At 44.7% G+C, this 18348-nt stretch overlaps 1 protein-coding gene across 1 annotated transcript in view; it reads left to right on the forward strand.

Moving 5' to 3' along the window:
• The window catches only part of PLXNC1 (plexin C1), a 153078-nt gene that overhangs the window by 12054 nt on the left and 122676 nt on the right, over positions 1-18348 (forward strand). The window contains exon 2 of the mRNA XM_068971100.1: positions 12478-12618. Within this exon, the coding sequence (XP_068827201.1) occupies positions 12478-12618 (141 nt within the window). The remainder of the gene's footprint in view (positions 1-12477; positions 12619-18348) is intronic.

Below are 18348 nucleotides of genomic sequence, written 5' to 3' on the forward strand. Positions count from 1 at the left end.
CTATAAAATGATGTGAAAATAGCTGATTTCTTTTGATGACAAAGTCACAGGTTCAGTTAATATGACTGTGGCCTGCATTAATAATTAAAGGAAATACTAAATTTCAGTCAGAGTTCACAATACAGGATTCTTTTTTTTCTCATCCAGTTTTGTGAATTCCCTAAATTCTTTGCAGGAACCAGATGTCAGTGGAGCCCATACTCCAGACGCTCGTTCTATTACTATGTGTGTCAGAAAACCAGTGGCAAAATGTTGCATTTTGTTTTAGAATTCATTTGATTGGCTTATTTTGACAGTAGGGGGTTTAATCCCATCTGTATTTTACAGGTCAAGCACTTGGCTAAGAGCCAAAAGCTTTATCAATGGCCTTGATGGAGCAGGTGGGTGGGTGGAGAAGCCTCAGAAAGGTTAAATGACTGCTTAGAGACAGCTCATAAGCAATAGAGCTTGAACGTAAACCCAAGTGTTTTTATTTTTTACCCTGAATCTCCTGCTCTTTCTTTCTACTTGTCCATGCTGCTACTATGTTATTCCTAAAGTTAGCCCAATGTTCATGAATTATGCTGTTCTAATCATGGGGAAAGAACAGTGCTATTATTCTTTGCTTTGGTTAGAGGATACCAAAATACCTAAATGTATTTAGTTCTTAGAGCCTCATTTTAAGTACACCAAGTCTGTAGACTGTCTATAGACAGAGATAGCAAAAGACCCAGAAACTCTCTTCCAAGCATCAATGAACTATGGATATGAATGTATTGGATGGGCCAAAAAGCTCATTCAGGTTTTTCATCTTACAAGAAAACTTAACGAACTTTTTGACCAACCCAATACATGAAAGCAGGTGATATGGGGTAGTTTGGTGGTGTTTCCCCAGGCAGAACCAAGGCCCAGTGCTTGCAGGGAACAAATTTTGCCTCAATAGAAGAACTTTGTAACGATTAGACCTATTTAGCAATGTACCAGAGTTGCCTGGCTAGATATTGACTGAAAGCATTCAAACATTGATCCGTATATTTATTTATTCATTCAATAAATGTTTATTGACAACCTGATACATGCTAGATGCTGAGGTATATGCTGCATTTGGAGTGTAGAGTAAGATAAGCTATTGTAGAGCTTAGAGTCTACTGGGAGACAGACATTGAATTTAAAAACTTAAGCAATATAATTATTTTCAATAAAATGAATGGAATGTTAAAATTCAGAATAACAACTGGCATAGGGATAGGACGATCTATAGTCACATGACCATAAGGAGGTGACACTGAACTTGAAATCTGAAAGTTGTTTTTCAAAAAAGCCAGCCTGCAAGAAGTGAAGAGAGGGGAACTAGAAGAAATAGCACGTGCAAAGGCCTTGAGGCAGAAAGATGGGGACATGTTACAGTGTCTGAAGGAAGGACACTGGGGGGGAACTGAAGCAGAGTGAAGGAAAAGAGTGGTATGACAAGGGCTGAGTTTTAAGAAGTTAGCAGGGACCAGATCAGGTGGGACCTGGGGAAGCATTTGGATTTAATTCTAAATGTGATGGGAAGCCACTGAAGAATTTTAGGCAATGAAGTAACATAGCCTATTTTATATTTTAAAGGATCACTCTGACTACTGGATAGAGAATAAATTATAGGTTGAAACAGAGAGACCAGGAGGCTCTTGCAGTAGATCAGGAGGGAGGTGATGGGTAGGGACCATGGAGATGGAGAAAAAGTGAAAGTGAAGTCGCTCAGTCTTGTCCAACTCTTTGCGACCCCGTGGACTGTGGAGTACCAGGCTCCTCCGTCCATGGGATTCTCCAGGCAAGAATACTGGAGTGGGTTGCAATTTAAGATAGACTTAAGACTGGGAGATTCAGCTGAGATTGTTCATGTGTTGGGTGTGGAGAGTGATGGAGGGGAGCTGAGGATGGATGGTGGTGCCATTCACCATGATGGAGGAGAGGAGGAGGGTTGGAAGGAAGAAGTGTCTGAATAACCATTTTGCAGCAACTCTGAAACCTTATGACAGAGTCCATTGGTTCTCACAGAAGATGATGCCACTTATTTAGAGGGCATTTAGCAATTTGGGGAGGGAGCTTTTGCAGTAGTCAAAATGAGGAGTGAGGGCAGTACTGGTATAACATGGGCAGGTGTCAAAAATCCTGCATCATGAAGGCCAGCCCCCACAGTGAAAAAATATCCTATTTAGAATCCCAGTAGCTTCCTCATGGAAAACGTTGTTGGATTGTGTCTCTTCCAACTCTAAGAATCTAGGGAAATGCATTTGCTTACACTGTCAGCCATTCAGAAACTTTTGTGAATTGTTTGAGTCAGGTTGTCTTTTCATAGATAATTGACTGAAAGTAGTCACATGGAAAGGATAGAGATTTAGATGGGGGTGGTGCACAAAACAGGAATAAAGAAGGATAAACCTGGGATAGTGAGACTTTGGCTGTAGGGCTGGAGCCGGGAGGCTCATATGGTAAAGAACCTGCCTGCAATGCAGAAAATCTGGGTTAAATCCCTAGGTCAGGAAGATCCGTGGGAGAAGGGAATGGCAACCCAAACCAGTCCATGGGGTTGCAAGGAGTCAAATACGACTGAGCAACTAACACTACGAGGGCTGCAGGGCTGGAGGACTCTGGTCCTTAGAGTGAAGCAGGTGGATATGAAATATCCAAGTGTGTCCCTAAACTTCCCTTTTATTCCTCCTGCACACTTTGAACTTTCCCTTTGGATCCTTTGAGTTCAAAAGTAAATTCTTCCTTCAGATGACCAGTTCAGTCACTCAGTCATGTCCAACTCTGAGACCCCATGGACTGCAACATGCCAGGATTCCCTGGCAATCACCAACTCCTGGAACTTGCTCAAACTCACATCCATCGAGTCGGTGATACTATCCAACCATCTCAGCCTCTGTCATCCCCTTCTCTTGCCGTTGATCTTTCCTAGCATCAGGGTCTTTTCCAATGAGTCACTTCTTCACATTAGGTGGTCAAAGTATTGGAGCTTCTGCATCAGTCCTTCCAATGAATATTCAGGACTGATTTCCTTTAGGATTGACTGGTTTGATCTCCTTGCAGTCCAAGGGACTCTCAAGAGTCTTCTCCAACACCACAGTTCCAAAGCATCAATTCTTTGGTGCTCAGCTTACTTTATGGTCCAACTCTTACATCCATACATGTTCAGTTCAGTTCAGTCGCTCAGTCGTGTCCGACTCTGTGACCCCATGAATCGCAGCACGCCAGGCCTCCCTGTCCATCACCAACTCCCGGAGTTCACTCAGACTCACGTCCATCCAGTCAGTGATGCCATCCAGCCATCTCATCCTCGGTCGTCTCCTTCTCCTACTGCCCCCAATCCCTCCCAGCATCAGAGTCTTTTCCAATGAGTCCACTCTTCACATGAGGTGGCCAAAGTACTGGAGCTTCAGCTTCAGCATCATTCCTTCCAAACAAATCCCAGGGCTGATCTCCTTCAGAATGGACTGGTTGGATCTCCTTGCAGTAAAAGGGACTCTCAGGAGTCTTCTCCAACACCACAGTTCAAAAGCATCAATTCTTCAGCACTCAGCCTTCTTCACAGTCCAACTCTCACATCCATACATGACTACTGGAAAAACCAGAGCCTTGACTAGACAGACCTTAGTCGGCAAAGTAATGTCTCTGCTTTTGAATATGCTATCTAGGTTGGTCATAACTTTTCTTCCAAGGAGTAAGCGTCTTTTAATTTCATGGCTGCAGTCACCATCTGCAGTGATTTTGGAGCCCCCAAAAATAAAGTCTGACACTGTTTCCACTGTTTGTCCGTCTATTTCCCATGGAGTGATGGGACCGGATGCCACGATCTTCGTTTTCTGAATGTTGAGCTTTAAGCCAGCTTTTTCACTCTCCTCTTCCACTTTCATCAAGAGGCTTTTGAGTTCCTCTTCACTTTCTGCCATAAGGGTGGTGTCATCTGCATACCTGAGGTTATTGATATTTCTCCTGGCAATCTTGATTCCAGCTTGTGTTTCTTCCAGCCCAGCATTTCTTATGATGTACTCTGCATATAAGTTAAATAAGCAGGGTGACAATATACAGCCTTGATGTATTCCTTTTCCTATTTGGAACCAGTCTGTTGTTCCATGTCCAGTTCTAACTGTTGCTTCCTGGCCTGCGTACAGGTTTCTCAAGAGGAAGGTTAGGTGGTCTGGTATTCCCATCTCTTTCAGAAATTTCCACAGTTTATTGTGATCCACACAGTCAAAGGCTTTGGCATAGGCAATAAAGCAGAAATAGATGTTTTTCTGGAACTCTCTTGCTTTTTCCATGATCCAGCAGATGTTGGCAATTTGATCTCTGGTTCCTCTGCCTTTTCTAAAACCAGCTTGAACATCAGGAAGTTCACAGTTCATGTATTGCTGAAGCCTAGCTTGGATAATTTTGAGCATTACTTTACTAGCATGTGAGATGAATACAATTGTGCGGTAGTTTGAGCATTCTTTGGCATTGCCTTTCTTTGGGATTGGAATGACGACTGACCTTTTCCAGTCCTGCGGCCACTGCTGAGTTTTCCAAATTTGCTGGCATATTGAGTGCAGCACTTTCATAGCATCATCTTTCAGGATTTGAAATAGCTCTACTGGAATTCCATCACCTCCACTAGCTTTGTTCATAGTGATGCTTTCTAAGGCCCACTTGACTTCACATTCCAGGATGTCTGGTTCTAGATGAGCGATCACACCATTGTGATTATCCAGGTCATGAAGATCCTTTTTGTACAGTTCTTCCGTGTATGCTTGCCATCTCTTCTTAGTATCTTCCGCTTCTGTTAGGTCCATACCATTTCTGTCCTTTATCAAGCCCATCTTTGCATGAAATGTTCCCTTGGCATCTCTAATTTTCTTGAAGAGATCTCTAGTCTTTCCCATTCTGTTGTTTTCCTCTATTTCTTTGCATTGATTGCTGAAGAAGGCTTTCTTATCTCTTCTTGCTATTCTTTGGAACTCTGCATTCAGATGCTTATATCTTTCCTTTTCTCCTTTGCTTTTCACTTCTCTTCTTTTCACAGCTATTTGTAAGGCTTCCCCAGACAGCCATTTTGCTTTTTTGCATTTCTTTTCCATGGGGATGGTCTTGATCCCTGTCTCCTGTTCAATGTCACGAACCTCATTCCATAGTTCATCAGGCGCTCTATCTATCAGATCTAGGCCCTTAAATCTATTTCTCACTTCCACTGTATAATCATAAGGGATTTGATTTAGGTCATACCTGAATGGTCTAGCGGTTTTCCCTGCTTGCTTCAATTTAAGTCTGAATTTGGCAATAAGGAGTTCATGATCTGAGCCACAGTCAGTTCCTGGTCTTGTTTTTGTTGACTGTATAGAGCTTCTCCATCTTTGGCTGCAAAGAATATAATCAATCTGAATTCGGTGTTGACCATCTGGTGATGTCCATGTGTAGAGTCTTCTCTCGTGTTGTTGGAAGAGGGTGTTTGCTATGACCAGTGCATTATCTTGGCAAAACTTTATTAGTCTTTGCCCTGCTTCATTCCATATTCCAAGACCAAATTTGCCTGTTACTCCAGGTGTTTCTTGACTTCTTGCTTTGCATTCCCAGAAAAACCATAGCTTTGACTAGGTGGACCTTTGTTGACAAAGTAATGTCTATGTTTTTTAATATGCTGTCTAGGTTTGTCATAGCTTTTCTTCCAAGGATCAAACGTCTTTTAATTTCATGGCTGCAGTCACCATCTGCAGTGATTTTGGAGCCCAAGAAAATAAAGTCTCTCACTCTTTCCATTGTTTCCCCATCTATTTGTCATGAAGTGATGGGACTGGATACCATGATCTTAGTTTTTGAATGTTGAGTTTTAAGCCAGTTTTTTTCACTCTTTCACTTTCATCAAGAGGTTCTTAAGTTCCTCTTCTCTTTCTGCCATGAGGGTGGTGTCATCTGCATATCTGAGGTTACTGATATTTCTCCCTGCTATCTTGATTCCAGCTTGTGCTTCATCCAGCCCAGCATTTCTCATGATGTACTCTGCATATAAGTTAAATAAGCAGGGTGACAATATACAGCCTTGACGGACTACTTTCCCAATTTGGAACCAGTCCGTGGTTCCGTGTCTGGTTCTGCTGCTTCTTGACCTGCATACAGATTTCTCAGGAGGCAGGTCAGGTGGTCTGGTATTCCCATCTCTTTCAGAATTTTCCATAGTTTGTTGTGATCCACACAGTCAAAGGCTTTGACGTAGTCAATAAAACAGAAGTACATGTTTTTCTGGAACTCTCTTGCTTTTTTGATGATCCATAAGATGTTGGCAATTTGATCTCTGGTTCTTCTGCCTTTTCGAAATCCAGCTTGAATATCTGGAAGTTCTTGGTTCACATACTGTTGAAGCCTCACGTGGAGAATTTTGAGCATTAATTTGATAATGTGTGAGATGAGTGCAATTGTGCAGTAGTTTGAACATTCTTTGGCATTGCCTTCTTAGGGATTGGAATGAAAACTAACCTTTTCCAGCCCTGTGGCCACTGCTGAGTTTTCCAAATTTGCTGGCATATTGAGTACAGCATTTTAACAGCATCATCTTTTAGGATCTTAAATAGCTCAGCTGGAATTCTATCACCTCCACTAGCTCTCTAAAGAGCCTCTTGATGAAGGTGAAAGAGGAGAGTGAAAAAGCTGGCTTAAAACAATCACTATCTATCATGGGTAAATAGTTGTTCTTTCCATTCTCTAATTTGGTGAACATCGTTTTCCAATTGTTTTCACACACGTGATTTCATTTGGGCTTCACAACAATGCTAATAGGCAGGACATGTGTATTATTGTGTCCATTTTACAGATTCAGTTGTTGGGGTTTGGGGGCTTGCCCAAATCAAGCAGCAGGTCAGAGATGGAGCGGGGCCAGATCTTGGGCATAGGGCTCCTGCTGAGGTTTCCTAACTGCAAGTGGGCCCCTGGGTAAGTAATGATGAAGAAACTGCTGCAGGTGAGTGTATGCCAATGAGGAGCAAAGTACAAGATTTACTGCCAGAGAGGCATTGGGCTTCCCAGATGTGGCTCAGCAGTGAAGAATCTGCCTGCCAGTGCAGGAGACGTGTGTTCGATCCCTGGGTCAGGATCATTCCCGGAGGAGGAAATGGCAACCCACTCCAGTATTCTTGCTTGGAGAAGCCCATGGACAGAGGAACCTGGTGGGCTACAGTCCATAGGATCGCAAAAGAGTTGGACACGACTGAGCATCTGAGCAGAAGTTCCTAGACATCCAGTTGTTTTTTTGCCCTGGCCCCATAGGGGAAAAACCAAAATAAGAGAATCTTTTCAGCACTGTGGGGATTACAGACTTTTTCTGTTTCCCCAACAGTTGAGAGACCACGTTTGAGTGCATTTCCTCCAGCTGTTCCCATAATAACTGCAGCAGGGCTGTGAGCATCCCGCGTGATTCTCACTGAGTCAGATCATCTTCCACATGGTAGGGGCGGGGCCCCTTGGTACTCAAGTCCAGAGTGTACCATCCACATCCTAGAAGACAGGCTCGTGTCCCCTGGAGGTGGGCAGTGCACACTGGAGGATGTTTATGGTCCTTGAAAGATTATACGAAGGAGCTACAAGGTCAAGCTGTTTCCCTCATGATATGCCCAGTATTTCCTGAATATGCTCACACACACATTCCTTCCCAGTAGCCTTGGTCCCACTCTGGTGTGTCAAGCCCAGGCACTCTCTTTTTCAGCCCAAACATCATTTGAGACAAACCGAAAAAGGTTTCCCTCTGAGAGCAGGCTAAAGTGTAGGCGGGACGTGTGGTTAGACATGGCACGAAGGAGACACAGAGTGACAACTCTGAGGGAACCAAGAAAGCCCAAAGGGGAGACAAGGTTTAGAGCTAAAGCTAAATCAAGATTGGATTTTGTCATGAAAAGCAGAACTGGCGAAAGCATCATTACAAGGCATTAACCTTGTTACACACAGAAGAACAAGCAGAGGCTGGGATTCAGAAATAAATTACACATAATAAACTAGACAGAATAGGCTGCAACGTTACCGATTATGCCCTAAGGGGGAGAGAAGGGCAAGATAGAAAATAGACAAAAAAAAAAACCCACAAAAGTGAAAATTATCTCTGGACATGGGGGGCCACAGCATTATTTCACCCCCTTTTCTACTTGACTCCCCAGGTATTAATTCCACTTTTGTGAGCAGGCTTCTCTGGAGTCTTTTGTTTTCATTTGCTGAAATGAGCAAAAGAAAGCCATTCAGAGGGTTCTTTTTTCCATTCACAGGGACCTGTCCATTTCTGTGTGTTTCCAACACAAAAGAATCCATTTCCATTCAGCACGAGCAGCCCTTCAAGTTTACATGAAGTCCAAGCCCTCTTTTTCCTATTTTCTTCCAGACTCGCTGTTGTAATTGGCTGCACAATCCTGACTATGGCCAGGGTTCTCCAGGGTGAGAGGATAACACTCGAGCAGCTCTGAGCCCTCGTGGCTGAGAAACACCTAGCGTCTAGGGCCGTGTCCAACAGATATGGCTCTCATTTCTTACACAGGGACTTCCTTTGGGTTACAAGTAAACCCAATCAAGTAGCAGCTTAAACCATGACATCTATTGATAGTAAAAAGCTTAAAGGGTAGAAGTCTGCTCAGTGGTGTCCTCAAGAGTCAAGTGTCTCTTACCCTTCCCCCGCACCAATCTGTTGGTTTTCGTCTCCCATCTGGAATTCATGGAAGCAAAATGGCTGCCACCTCTCTGCACGGATAGCCTCACATCAGAGTCCAGAGGGAGGAAGTGTGGGAAGAGGAACAAAGGGCTTTCCTCAAGAGCCTTCTCTTAGCAAGGAGGAAGCTCATTCCCGGAAGTGCCCCTAGTGGATTTCTGGCATCTCACTGGTCCAGATTGGACCACATGGCCACCTCTAGCTCTAAGGAGTAGGAACGTGAGTAACCAGGCAACGGAGATTAGGATAACCATCAAGCTCGGGCCAATCATAGTTTTCCCAGGCTTGGGTTTATTGTGACCTGAACAAAACTAGGGTTTTGTGGCAAAGAAGGAGATGGCCTTAACTGCCACGGGCATGGCAGCAACTTTTTTTGTGTTTTAAATAAAGTAATGATAGCAGACATGGGTCATAAGTTATCACATGCCAGATTTTACTCAGTTTCCTGAGACTTGCGTCCTAACTCATTCGGTCCTCGTGAAAAGTCCATGGCACAAATGCCTCTTAATCATCACTTCTGTTGTATAGAGGAGGAAATTGAATCACAGAGAGGCTGCATAATGTGTACAAAATTATTTAGAAAGTGACAGAGCCATGACTGAAAGCCTGAAATTCTGTCTCACCACCCTGCGGGAATCCGTATTCGTTGGAGTATTATAAAATACTCCACAAAAACACAGTAAATGCACGCTTCTGCTTCTCTGGCGGTTCGATCAGTAAAGAACCTGCCTGCCAATGCAGGAGACATGGGTTCAGCCCTGGGTCAGGAAGATCCCCTGGAGATGGAAATGGCTACCCACTCCAGTTCTTGCCTGGAGAATCCCAGGGGCAGGAACCTGGTGGGCTCCAGTTCGTAGGGTCGCACAGAGTCAGACATGACTTAGCAACTAAATCGCCACCAATAATAATAGCCGCTAGCATGTATTAACGTGTCATTATTATTACAGTCATTATTCTCTCTCCTTCATAATTACCCTACCAATCAGGCACCATTGGCCTTATTCACAGCTGAGAAAACCAGTTCCCAACAGTGTTCCATAATTTGCCCAGATCATCCAGAGGATGAGAACCAAACTTGAATTGTAAGCTTAACCTCTCTGACCCCTAGTCCCGGGTTGTTTGTTCTATGCCACCAGCTCTCAAGTTCTGGGAACATTGATTTAATGGCCATGCTAGTTACCTGTGCTGTTGATCCAGGACTTAATTTAGAAAAATGCAATTATTGAGAAACAGTCAGAAGTCAGGGAAAGATGTTAGAGAAGATGAAACAGTAATTTAGAAGCAATTTTCTCCCTGTCCCTTTCCAGCTTTTGAGCCACTTCTGGGTTTTTTGGAGTCAATCTTTCACAAACAGAGCATTTCATCCCACCTCAGCAAAGGCTAACTGTGATATCATGATTCTTGGCTAAGCTGAATTACTGCAGTTATTAAGCACCTATTGTATACCAGCGAAGAAGGCAATGGCACCCCGCTCCAGTACTCTTGCCTGGAAAATCCCACGGATGGAGGAGCCTGGTAGGCTGCAGTCCATGGGCTCGCGGAGTCGGACATGACTGAGCAACTTCACTTTCACTTTTCACTTTCATGCATTGGAGAAGGCAATAGCAACCCACTCCAGTGTTCTTGCCTGGAGAATCCCAGGGACAGTGGAGCCTGATGGGCTGCTGTCCATGGGGTCGCACAGAGTTGGACACGACTGAAGCAGCTTAGCAGTATACCAGATATGGGTTTCCCTCGCAGCTCAGGTGGTAAAGAATCTGCCTGCAAGGCAGGAGACGTGGGTTCAATCCCTGGGTCATGAAGGTTCTTTGGAAAAGGAAATGGCAACCCACTCCAGTGTTCTTGCCTGGAGAATCCCATGGACAGAGGAGCCTGGTGGACTACAGTCCACGTGGTGGTAAGAGCTGGACATGACTTCCATTGTCTCAGTTGGCCCTTGTGGATGGACAATCAACAGTCCACAGTCATTACCCTGTGTCATAGGAGGAGGGAGAATGGAGTCCTCCAGCCAAAAAGATCAGTGTTAAAACGTTTCCGATGCTCAGACAAAGATGACATCCAGTTCTCTGAGTGAAGCACTTCTGAGATGCTCAAATATTTAACAAAAATGAAAAGTGTGGTCAGCTGATCTTAAGTTTGAACAATTCTGGTTTTATTTTAAAGCAAGATGTGTGGTGTGGTTTTATTTTTTTTTAATCTAAAGGTCACCGATTTTTCTTTTTCTACTCATAGTCACGAGGGATCCTTATCTAAACAGTGATCTATTGTTCTGATTTTAGACTCATAGACTTTTTTTCTTAACTTCATTTTCACAGGACAGTTCCTCATCTTCTCTGATGGTATTAGAAGTAATTTTTAACAGGAAAAAAAAAATCTCTAATGAGCTTTCTAAAAATCTTCTTCAACTGAGTTCACTATGGAATATTTTATGCAAATAAGTCACTTTCTCTTAGGTTATGACATCTCTTACTTGAAAAGAGATCACGGCATTGGAGAAACCCTTGCCAGCTTATCTTTTCCTCCCAGCGCAACTTCAACAAAGAAATATAGATGGTACTTTAAAGGCTTCAGAAATCAATTTGGTCCATGAATCCGTTTAGTTTAGATGTTAATGAAACTTGGTGGGTTTAAAAATAATGAATGTTTAATAAGACATAAATTGAAATACATAAACACTGTCGGCAATAATATAATGAAGTTAATAAGTCTCAGCCTCCCTCTGCCCCTCTCCCCACGCCCCAACTGGGGTGGTTTTCGGAGTTGCCCTGATGCTTACAGAAGTCTGTGGGCTTTCGCATTGGCTGAGATGTAAATGTGTCTCTGCAAACCTGAGTGCAGTTGGGAACTGAGCTCCGGCAGATAATGCAGGCTATCACACCGTGTGCAGCATACAGAGGGCAACGGCTCTTTCTAGCTCCATATCTTCCAGAGATTTGTATAACAAACTCCGTTTCCTGTCGTTGAAGGCAGGAAGCAGCATGAAGCACTTCATGCCTTTAAACAAGAAAAAAAAAAGACATTTGGAGTGATGCAGTCTCTGCTCTGGCTTAAAGAGGGGCTTTATTTAATGATCAGGAGTGAGCCTGTGATTATATGTGCTCAGAACCTCAGACCATTTAAATGCCTTCAGGTTCAGAGTTAGGTTTTTCCTTTCTTCTTCAGGAACATCAGCACCAGATCCAGTCCTTGTGGTTGGTTCCTCCTCAGCCCCGTGGCTCTCTCTTACCCACCATCCATGACTCTATCTTTCCCTCTCTACCCTCTGAATGACTTACCCCGTCTCTGGGCTAACACACTGCCGCCTTCTTATAAATCCAGATTCCTTCCTCTCTGCCATTACATCAAATAGGATGGTCCATCTCACACCTTAGGAAACGGCTTGTTTAACCTCACAGAAGCCAAATCCTCACCAAAATAAATTGTCGCATGTTCCTGCAAATAGCCAAGTATAAGACTGTCTCCTTCCCAATTCAGTGGTGGGCTCTTTCTTGGCAATAAAGTGGACCTCGGTTTCATATATCTGCTGGTGGAGTGTTAAGTGGATGGCTAGCTCACTGCTGGCAATCAATACATGTTAATACGCAGTAAACAAATGGCTTTCCACAGGCTGGGCAAGCACAGTGATTCTGCAGATAAAGGGGATAAAAGGTTGCTCCTGGGGATCTTGTCTAAACAAATGTATTGGGGGCTCCAGTAGGATCCTTACCAGGTGGGCATGAGTGACATTTTATCATCATGAGAATTATCACTGTTAAAAATTATCTTTTTGTTTTTTTAATTTGTACGTTTGTGTGCATGTTCAGAAAAACGGGGATGAACCTGAAAGAGTCGAACCGATCGCATCATCTACCTTGATCCATTCCGACCTGACATCCGTTTACGGCACCGTGGTAATGAACAGGACTGTTTTATTCTTGGGGACTGGAGATGGCCAGTTACTTAAGGTTGGTTCTCTGTGCCTTCTTCAATGTCGATTTTAATATTGATCCATTTTGTGCTTTTGGCTCCTTTTTTGTTTATTTTTTATTGCTTCTGGTTTATGCACAAGACCATACCAACTGCTTTATGTACTGCTCAGAGAGCACCCCCACCCCCTGAAATGGCCTGAAAGAAATTTCCGGAAAGCTATTCATAATAACCTCCCTACCCATGTGTGAAAGTGACAGCCCCCTTGCTTCCTGGGAACTTGTCAAGGCAGTTCTTTTCCTTACTCATAAACTGCCTGGGTGAAGCATATGGGGGTCTGGCCCTACCCCATCCTTGATTCACCTTCCTAAGACTTTTAACCTTTCAATTCTGTCTCCTTTATGATGGAAATGTACAAAGCACCTGATTTCTCATAGCTTCAAAGGGATTGTAGGGCTAAAAAGAAGAGGAAAAAAAAACCCCAAAAAACAGATGTTCCTTCTCCCCGGCCCACCTGCCACCCACATAGGGGGTTTGCTTTCTGCCCTTTGTACCCACACCCACCACAGAGAGGTTAGAGATCTGAAACCCTTTGAGACTCCCCTTGACTTTTATCTCTGAGGACTTCTTCCACTTGGTGGGTGTACTACTGCTCAAGTTGAGATTTTTATTCACTGGGGAAGAGGGGCAGTAGGAAGGCAGAGAGAAACTCAGATACGACTTGACTCTGAAATTATATGGCAGTTATCTTATCAATTTCTTTAGTAAGCATTTATTGTGCACCTCCTGTGACCACCAACATTCATGGTTCGAAAGGGCACTGTCTCTTTCACCCTCGTCTGTTTCTCCTTTGTCTCTCTGTAGCCAGTTAATGTACTCCAATTCAGAACTGAATACTAACAGATTTGTTTTCTCAAAGGATTTCCCACTGACAACTAGCTGTGTGACTTGAGGTCCATCACCCAGTCTCCCTGAGCATCCATTTCCTCATCTGTAAAATGAGATTGTACTGGATGACCTAGGAACCCGCTTTTTCTTCTGGTGGTCTGTCTTCTGTGCAGTCACGCCCTGCCGTAGCCCAGCCTGCCTGCTGGCTGGCTTCCTCCAGATGTGCCCGTGTGCTGTTCCCGTACCTCTGCTTGCACGGTACCTCCTCCCTGGATTGCTCTTGTATTTTCCCCTCTGCTTTACTGAATCCTGTGAGTCTATGCTTTGGCTCAGCTCAAACTCCACCTCCTCTCTGAGCCCTCCTAAGACTGGAGTGTTCACGTTTCTCCCTCATCTCCCGAAATACCCGTTGTCTGTATCGTCCTTTTGGCTTGTTACAGATGTCTTGCTTGGATGCCTGACCTTTCCTCGTGTGTTTGTCTTGCCTTCCCAACTTGATTTTAAGCTTCCTGAGAAAGGAGGCCGGGAATTCCCACAGCCCAATACAGGGCTGAGTGCCTGGTAGATATTTGATTTAATCTGTTTTCTTTGGAGGAAACCCAGTAGCATATGGGAGGGGGTTTGTTTGTATACACATTCTTTTAAAATATACATTGATCATCTTTCCTGTCGTGTTAGCTGTCTTTCCTGGCGAAAGGTAAATACCCACCCATCCTTGTGCACAAGTTGCTCAGCACCATCTCAGTGTCATCAGGCAGTGTCTGGAGCCACTGTGACCTGGTCAGACTGATTAGACCCCTTCGCCTGGCAGAAAACGTTTCTGCCAACCCTTACTGGGTCTCCTCACCAATTATCTTCCTTAGATGTGGGATATTTTTGACGAGTGTTTTGACAAGAACACCGTTTCCCCAAAGCTGAGCCAACCAAACTGTTAGATGGTAAATCGGAGGTGAAGGAACACTTGGCTATAAATAGTTTCCCATGGGACAGCCTGGTTTTGCCTGTCCTGTTCGTTCACCCCCACAGTTCATGCGTACCTGGCTGGCGGGTACTGATGTGGTGGTGGGTGGGTACTTGAGGGGTGGAACTGAGCTGCAGCCTCAAGCTGCTGAGGAAGAGGTGGCTGACCCAAGTCTCACTTTCTTCGGCATCTGTCCAGGCTTCACCTTCAAAAGTCGCGTGTGTAGCCTTGCTTGTAGGGTTCCAATAACAGGGGCAGGTCCGTTTTCCGTTTCTTGTTTTGTGCTCATCACTCTACCTGTTCTGACTAACTTAGTCCTCTCCACCACTTGGTGAGGTAGATGGGGATCCCCACCCTCCGGGCTGAGGACTGGTGCCTCTGGTCAGGTCAGTGGTGGCATTAGATTAGAAATAAAGTGCACAATAAGTGTAGTGAGTTTGAATCATCCCCAAAACCATCCCCCCACCCCAGGTCTGTGGAAAAATTGTCTCTCATGAAACCAGTCCTTGGCATTGCAGTCCATGGGGTCACAAAGAGTCAGACATGACTTAGCTACTGAATAAGGACACGTGGCAGAGCAGGGGTTTGGGCCAGGAGCCACTTCAGAGACTGACTGGTATCCCTCAGGTTGCTCTGACTTGGGAGCTGCTGCCTCGGGTGTGGGCAGCCACTCCATGAAGGGTCTCTGGGGAGAGTGGGAAGGCGGCTGACAGGAGGTCATGCTGACTGGGGTGGGGGCGGGTTCTTAGAAGCTCAGGGAAGAATCCCAGCTTGAGAAGAAGCAGGCCATCTGACTGAGGGACTACCTCACTGGCAGGATAGCTTCTTAGGAATTAAACTCTACCCGCAGCTCCCCCTTAGGAGGATCCTGCCCTTGGGAGGAGGCTGTGAGCTCACCTGCCCACCCCCTCCCTGGCTCCCTAGGACAGCCCGGTCACTCCAAGACTCCCCCAGGAGTCCTGGGCACAGAGGGCTAGCTGCAGCCCCTTAAACCACCCAGAGTCCTGAGGAGCCAGCACTGGGCAGGTGCTTTGGGAGAACCTCCAAATCCTTCATTCAAAAACTTCAAGCTTGTCCCTTGCCAGACTTGTCACTGGAACTGTTGGAAAAGACGAACATTGATAGACACGAGCTTGGCTTCTTAAGCCGCAGAGCGGAGCTACTAATGAGCAGAGAAAAACAAAACCCAACCCAAGGCAGCCTGAGGGGGGGAGGAGAAGAAAGGGCTTGGATCACCCACAGCCTGACTCATCAGTTTCCCCGGTGATCGAGAGTCGACAGCGTTTTGACAGACGCCAGGCGCGGTAGTATATGCCTGGTTGGATGAAAGGCAGGCACTAGCATTTGGGAGCCCGTTGCTGTTTTTGACCAACACACACGCATGTACACACACATACACGCACGCACGCACACACACACACACATCTACCCCACCCCCACTCCCATTTCCTAAATCTCTGAAAACTTCATGGAGTTTTAATATACTTTGGTGCCATTAAAATGTCATGTTATTTAAATAATTTTGTATTATTGTAAGAGGAATACATGCTTATGGAGAAACTTTCCAAGTATCGGGGTATGAGGGGAAAGCAAAGAAAAAATGCCCCCTAGTTTTCTTACATGGAAGCAGCCGCTGTCAGCATTTTACCTTTTTTTTTTTTTTAACATAGTTGAGGTCAGACTCTATCCTATTTTGCATCCTTTTTTCTTCAGTTAATGAGGAAAGAAATGCTTATATTGACATGTTACGGCACACTTGTAAACAGTATTTTTAAATATCATGTTCTAATATGTGGAAACATTTTGAGTTTAAGATAGTGAAGCATTTTTAACATGTCTTGAAAGGCATGCACTCTTTCAAGTTAGCCAGTACTATCTCCGAAGGGAAGATTTTATTGATGATAAAGTGGAAAAATTAAAGACCTCACAATATGCTAATACTTTTACTACCCTCTTCCTCCTGCTTTTATTCCAAAATTCCTTTATAAGGTGTTAGAAAAACTGAACTAATTTGGAACTGAACATGTCCTTGTGATTGTCTACCCTGCCCCTTCCTTACCGACTCGCCATCCTCATGGTTGTGAGACAAGTTATGTCCAGTCACTTTTCTCTCTGGTTATTTCCTCATTTTACTTCCTTTCTGAGTATGACTGCATGTTATAATTTTTCAGTTGTCAGCGTCTCTACTGAGATCAGCTGAGAAAGTAGGGCCATGCTGAACTCAGTATTTGGGAATTCATACCCCATGTGTTGCATGGCCAGGATGCTGCAATGAGTGCTCATTCTTACAAACATGGGCTAGCTCTTTCTCCAGACTGTGGTACGCGCTCGGGTGCAGTTTGGATTCCTTTGAGCTCACTCTGTTGCAAATAGCAGATTACTTCAGGGGCAGAATTGAATATTTTGAGCTTTTCTGGGTGGTAAAACAAGTAATAAAGAAATATGCATGAAGTCTAATAATCTGTAGCCTTACCCATGCCCATGCCTTTCTTGTAAGCATAAAAGGCAGTGGGTGAGGAATAATAACAGCTAATGTTTCTGAGCTCATACTGTGTGCCCAGCATTGGGACCAGTGTCTTCATGGGTTAACTAGTAGAATGCTGTTAACATCTCCGCTTCATAAATGAAAAAACCTGAGGTTGTGAGATGAGAGGTAACTTGCTCAAGGGGATTTGAACAGAAGCAACCAATCTTCTGGGCTTCCCAGGTGGCTCAGTGGATAAAGAACCTGTCTGCAGTACAGGATGATGCTGGAGATATCAGTTTGATTCCTGGGTTGGGAAGATCCCCTGGAGAAGGGCACGACAACCCATTCCATTATTCTTGCCTGGAGAATCCCATGGACAGAGGAGCCTGGTGAGCTACAGTCCATGGGGCTCATAGAGTCAGACACGACTGAAGTGACTGAGCATAGCACAGTGCAACCAGCCTCCCCAAAAACTGCACTGACAATTCAAATGTGTTCTGTAGAGTTTGTGGAACTGGTTTTAAAATTATTATTATTTTCTAATATTGGAATATCTAGGTTAATATCAAGATGCACGTATTTGAGGTTTCATGAGAAAGGGCTCTGGCTTTTGTGGTTCCAGTTTGTTCCTATTTAGGGACAGCTTGCTTCAGCCCAGCTGGTGCAGACTTCTCTTTTAGAAAAAGGCAGAGCCCTGTCCTCTTGGGGCTGCATGTAGTTCCTGGGAGTCTCTGAAGTCCCTTAGGAGGCCTGGCTTTTCCCCAGTGAACTCCTTTAGAGGGAAGGTAGGAAATCTGTTCCAGTTGAGTTTTAGAATGGCTCCAGCAGTAAGAGGTTAAGGTTGGCTTTCTCCAGCGTCCCTGGGCCTCAAGTAGAGTTCAGGACACAGGAAGCCGTACCCGGCCCTTTCCCCAGGTCCAGCAGAGAAGCAGAACTCTTGTGCTTGGTTAGGACTGGTTCCCTGTGTAGCTCTCCAAACTCTGCTCCTACCATGGTGGGAAATTCAACCCATTTCCAGACAGGTCTTCCTGCCTCCACCCAGAGTAACCTCTGAAGAGTTTGCCTGGACCCTGGCTTTTAAAATTTTTGAGTGAAAAATAAGAGAAGTCTTTCATAATGTCAAGCTCTGTTTCTACTCCTACAGAATGTTCAAATAAGGAAAAAGAGGCCATGAGGAGCCCAGGACAGGACCTGGGCCGGAAGTGGGGGTGGTGGGGCTGGCTGAGCTAACAGACCAAAAAGTAAAGACGGGGGGAACTGGTGAAACTTGGAAGTGGCCTCCGTGGTCGGCTGTTGAGAATGTCATGTTCAAGTTTACCCCCATCTCATTCATTCCAGTTTGTGAGTGTGTAGGGACTCCCTGATTCAGAACAAATTCTCCCGTGTAATCCACAGATCTAGAACTCGTGATTCAGGCTGTGTGCCTCTCTTACTACTTACGCTGAAATCAGG

This window comes from Capricornis sumatraensis, chromosome 4 (genome assembly GCF_032405125.1).
Source record: "Capricornis sumatraensis isolate serow.1 chromosome 4, serow.2, whole genome shotgun sequence".
NCBI classification, from domain to species: domain Eukaryota; kingdom Metazoa; phylum Chordata; class Mammalia; order Artiodactyla; family Bovidae; genus Capricornis; species Capricornis sumatraensis.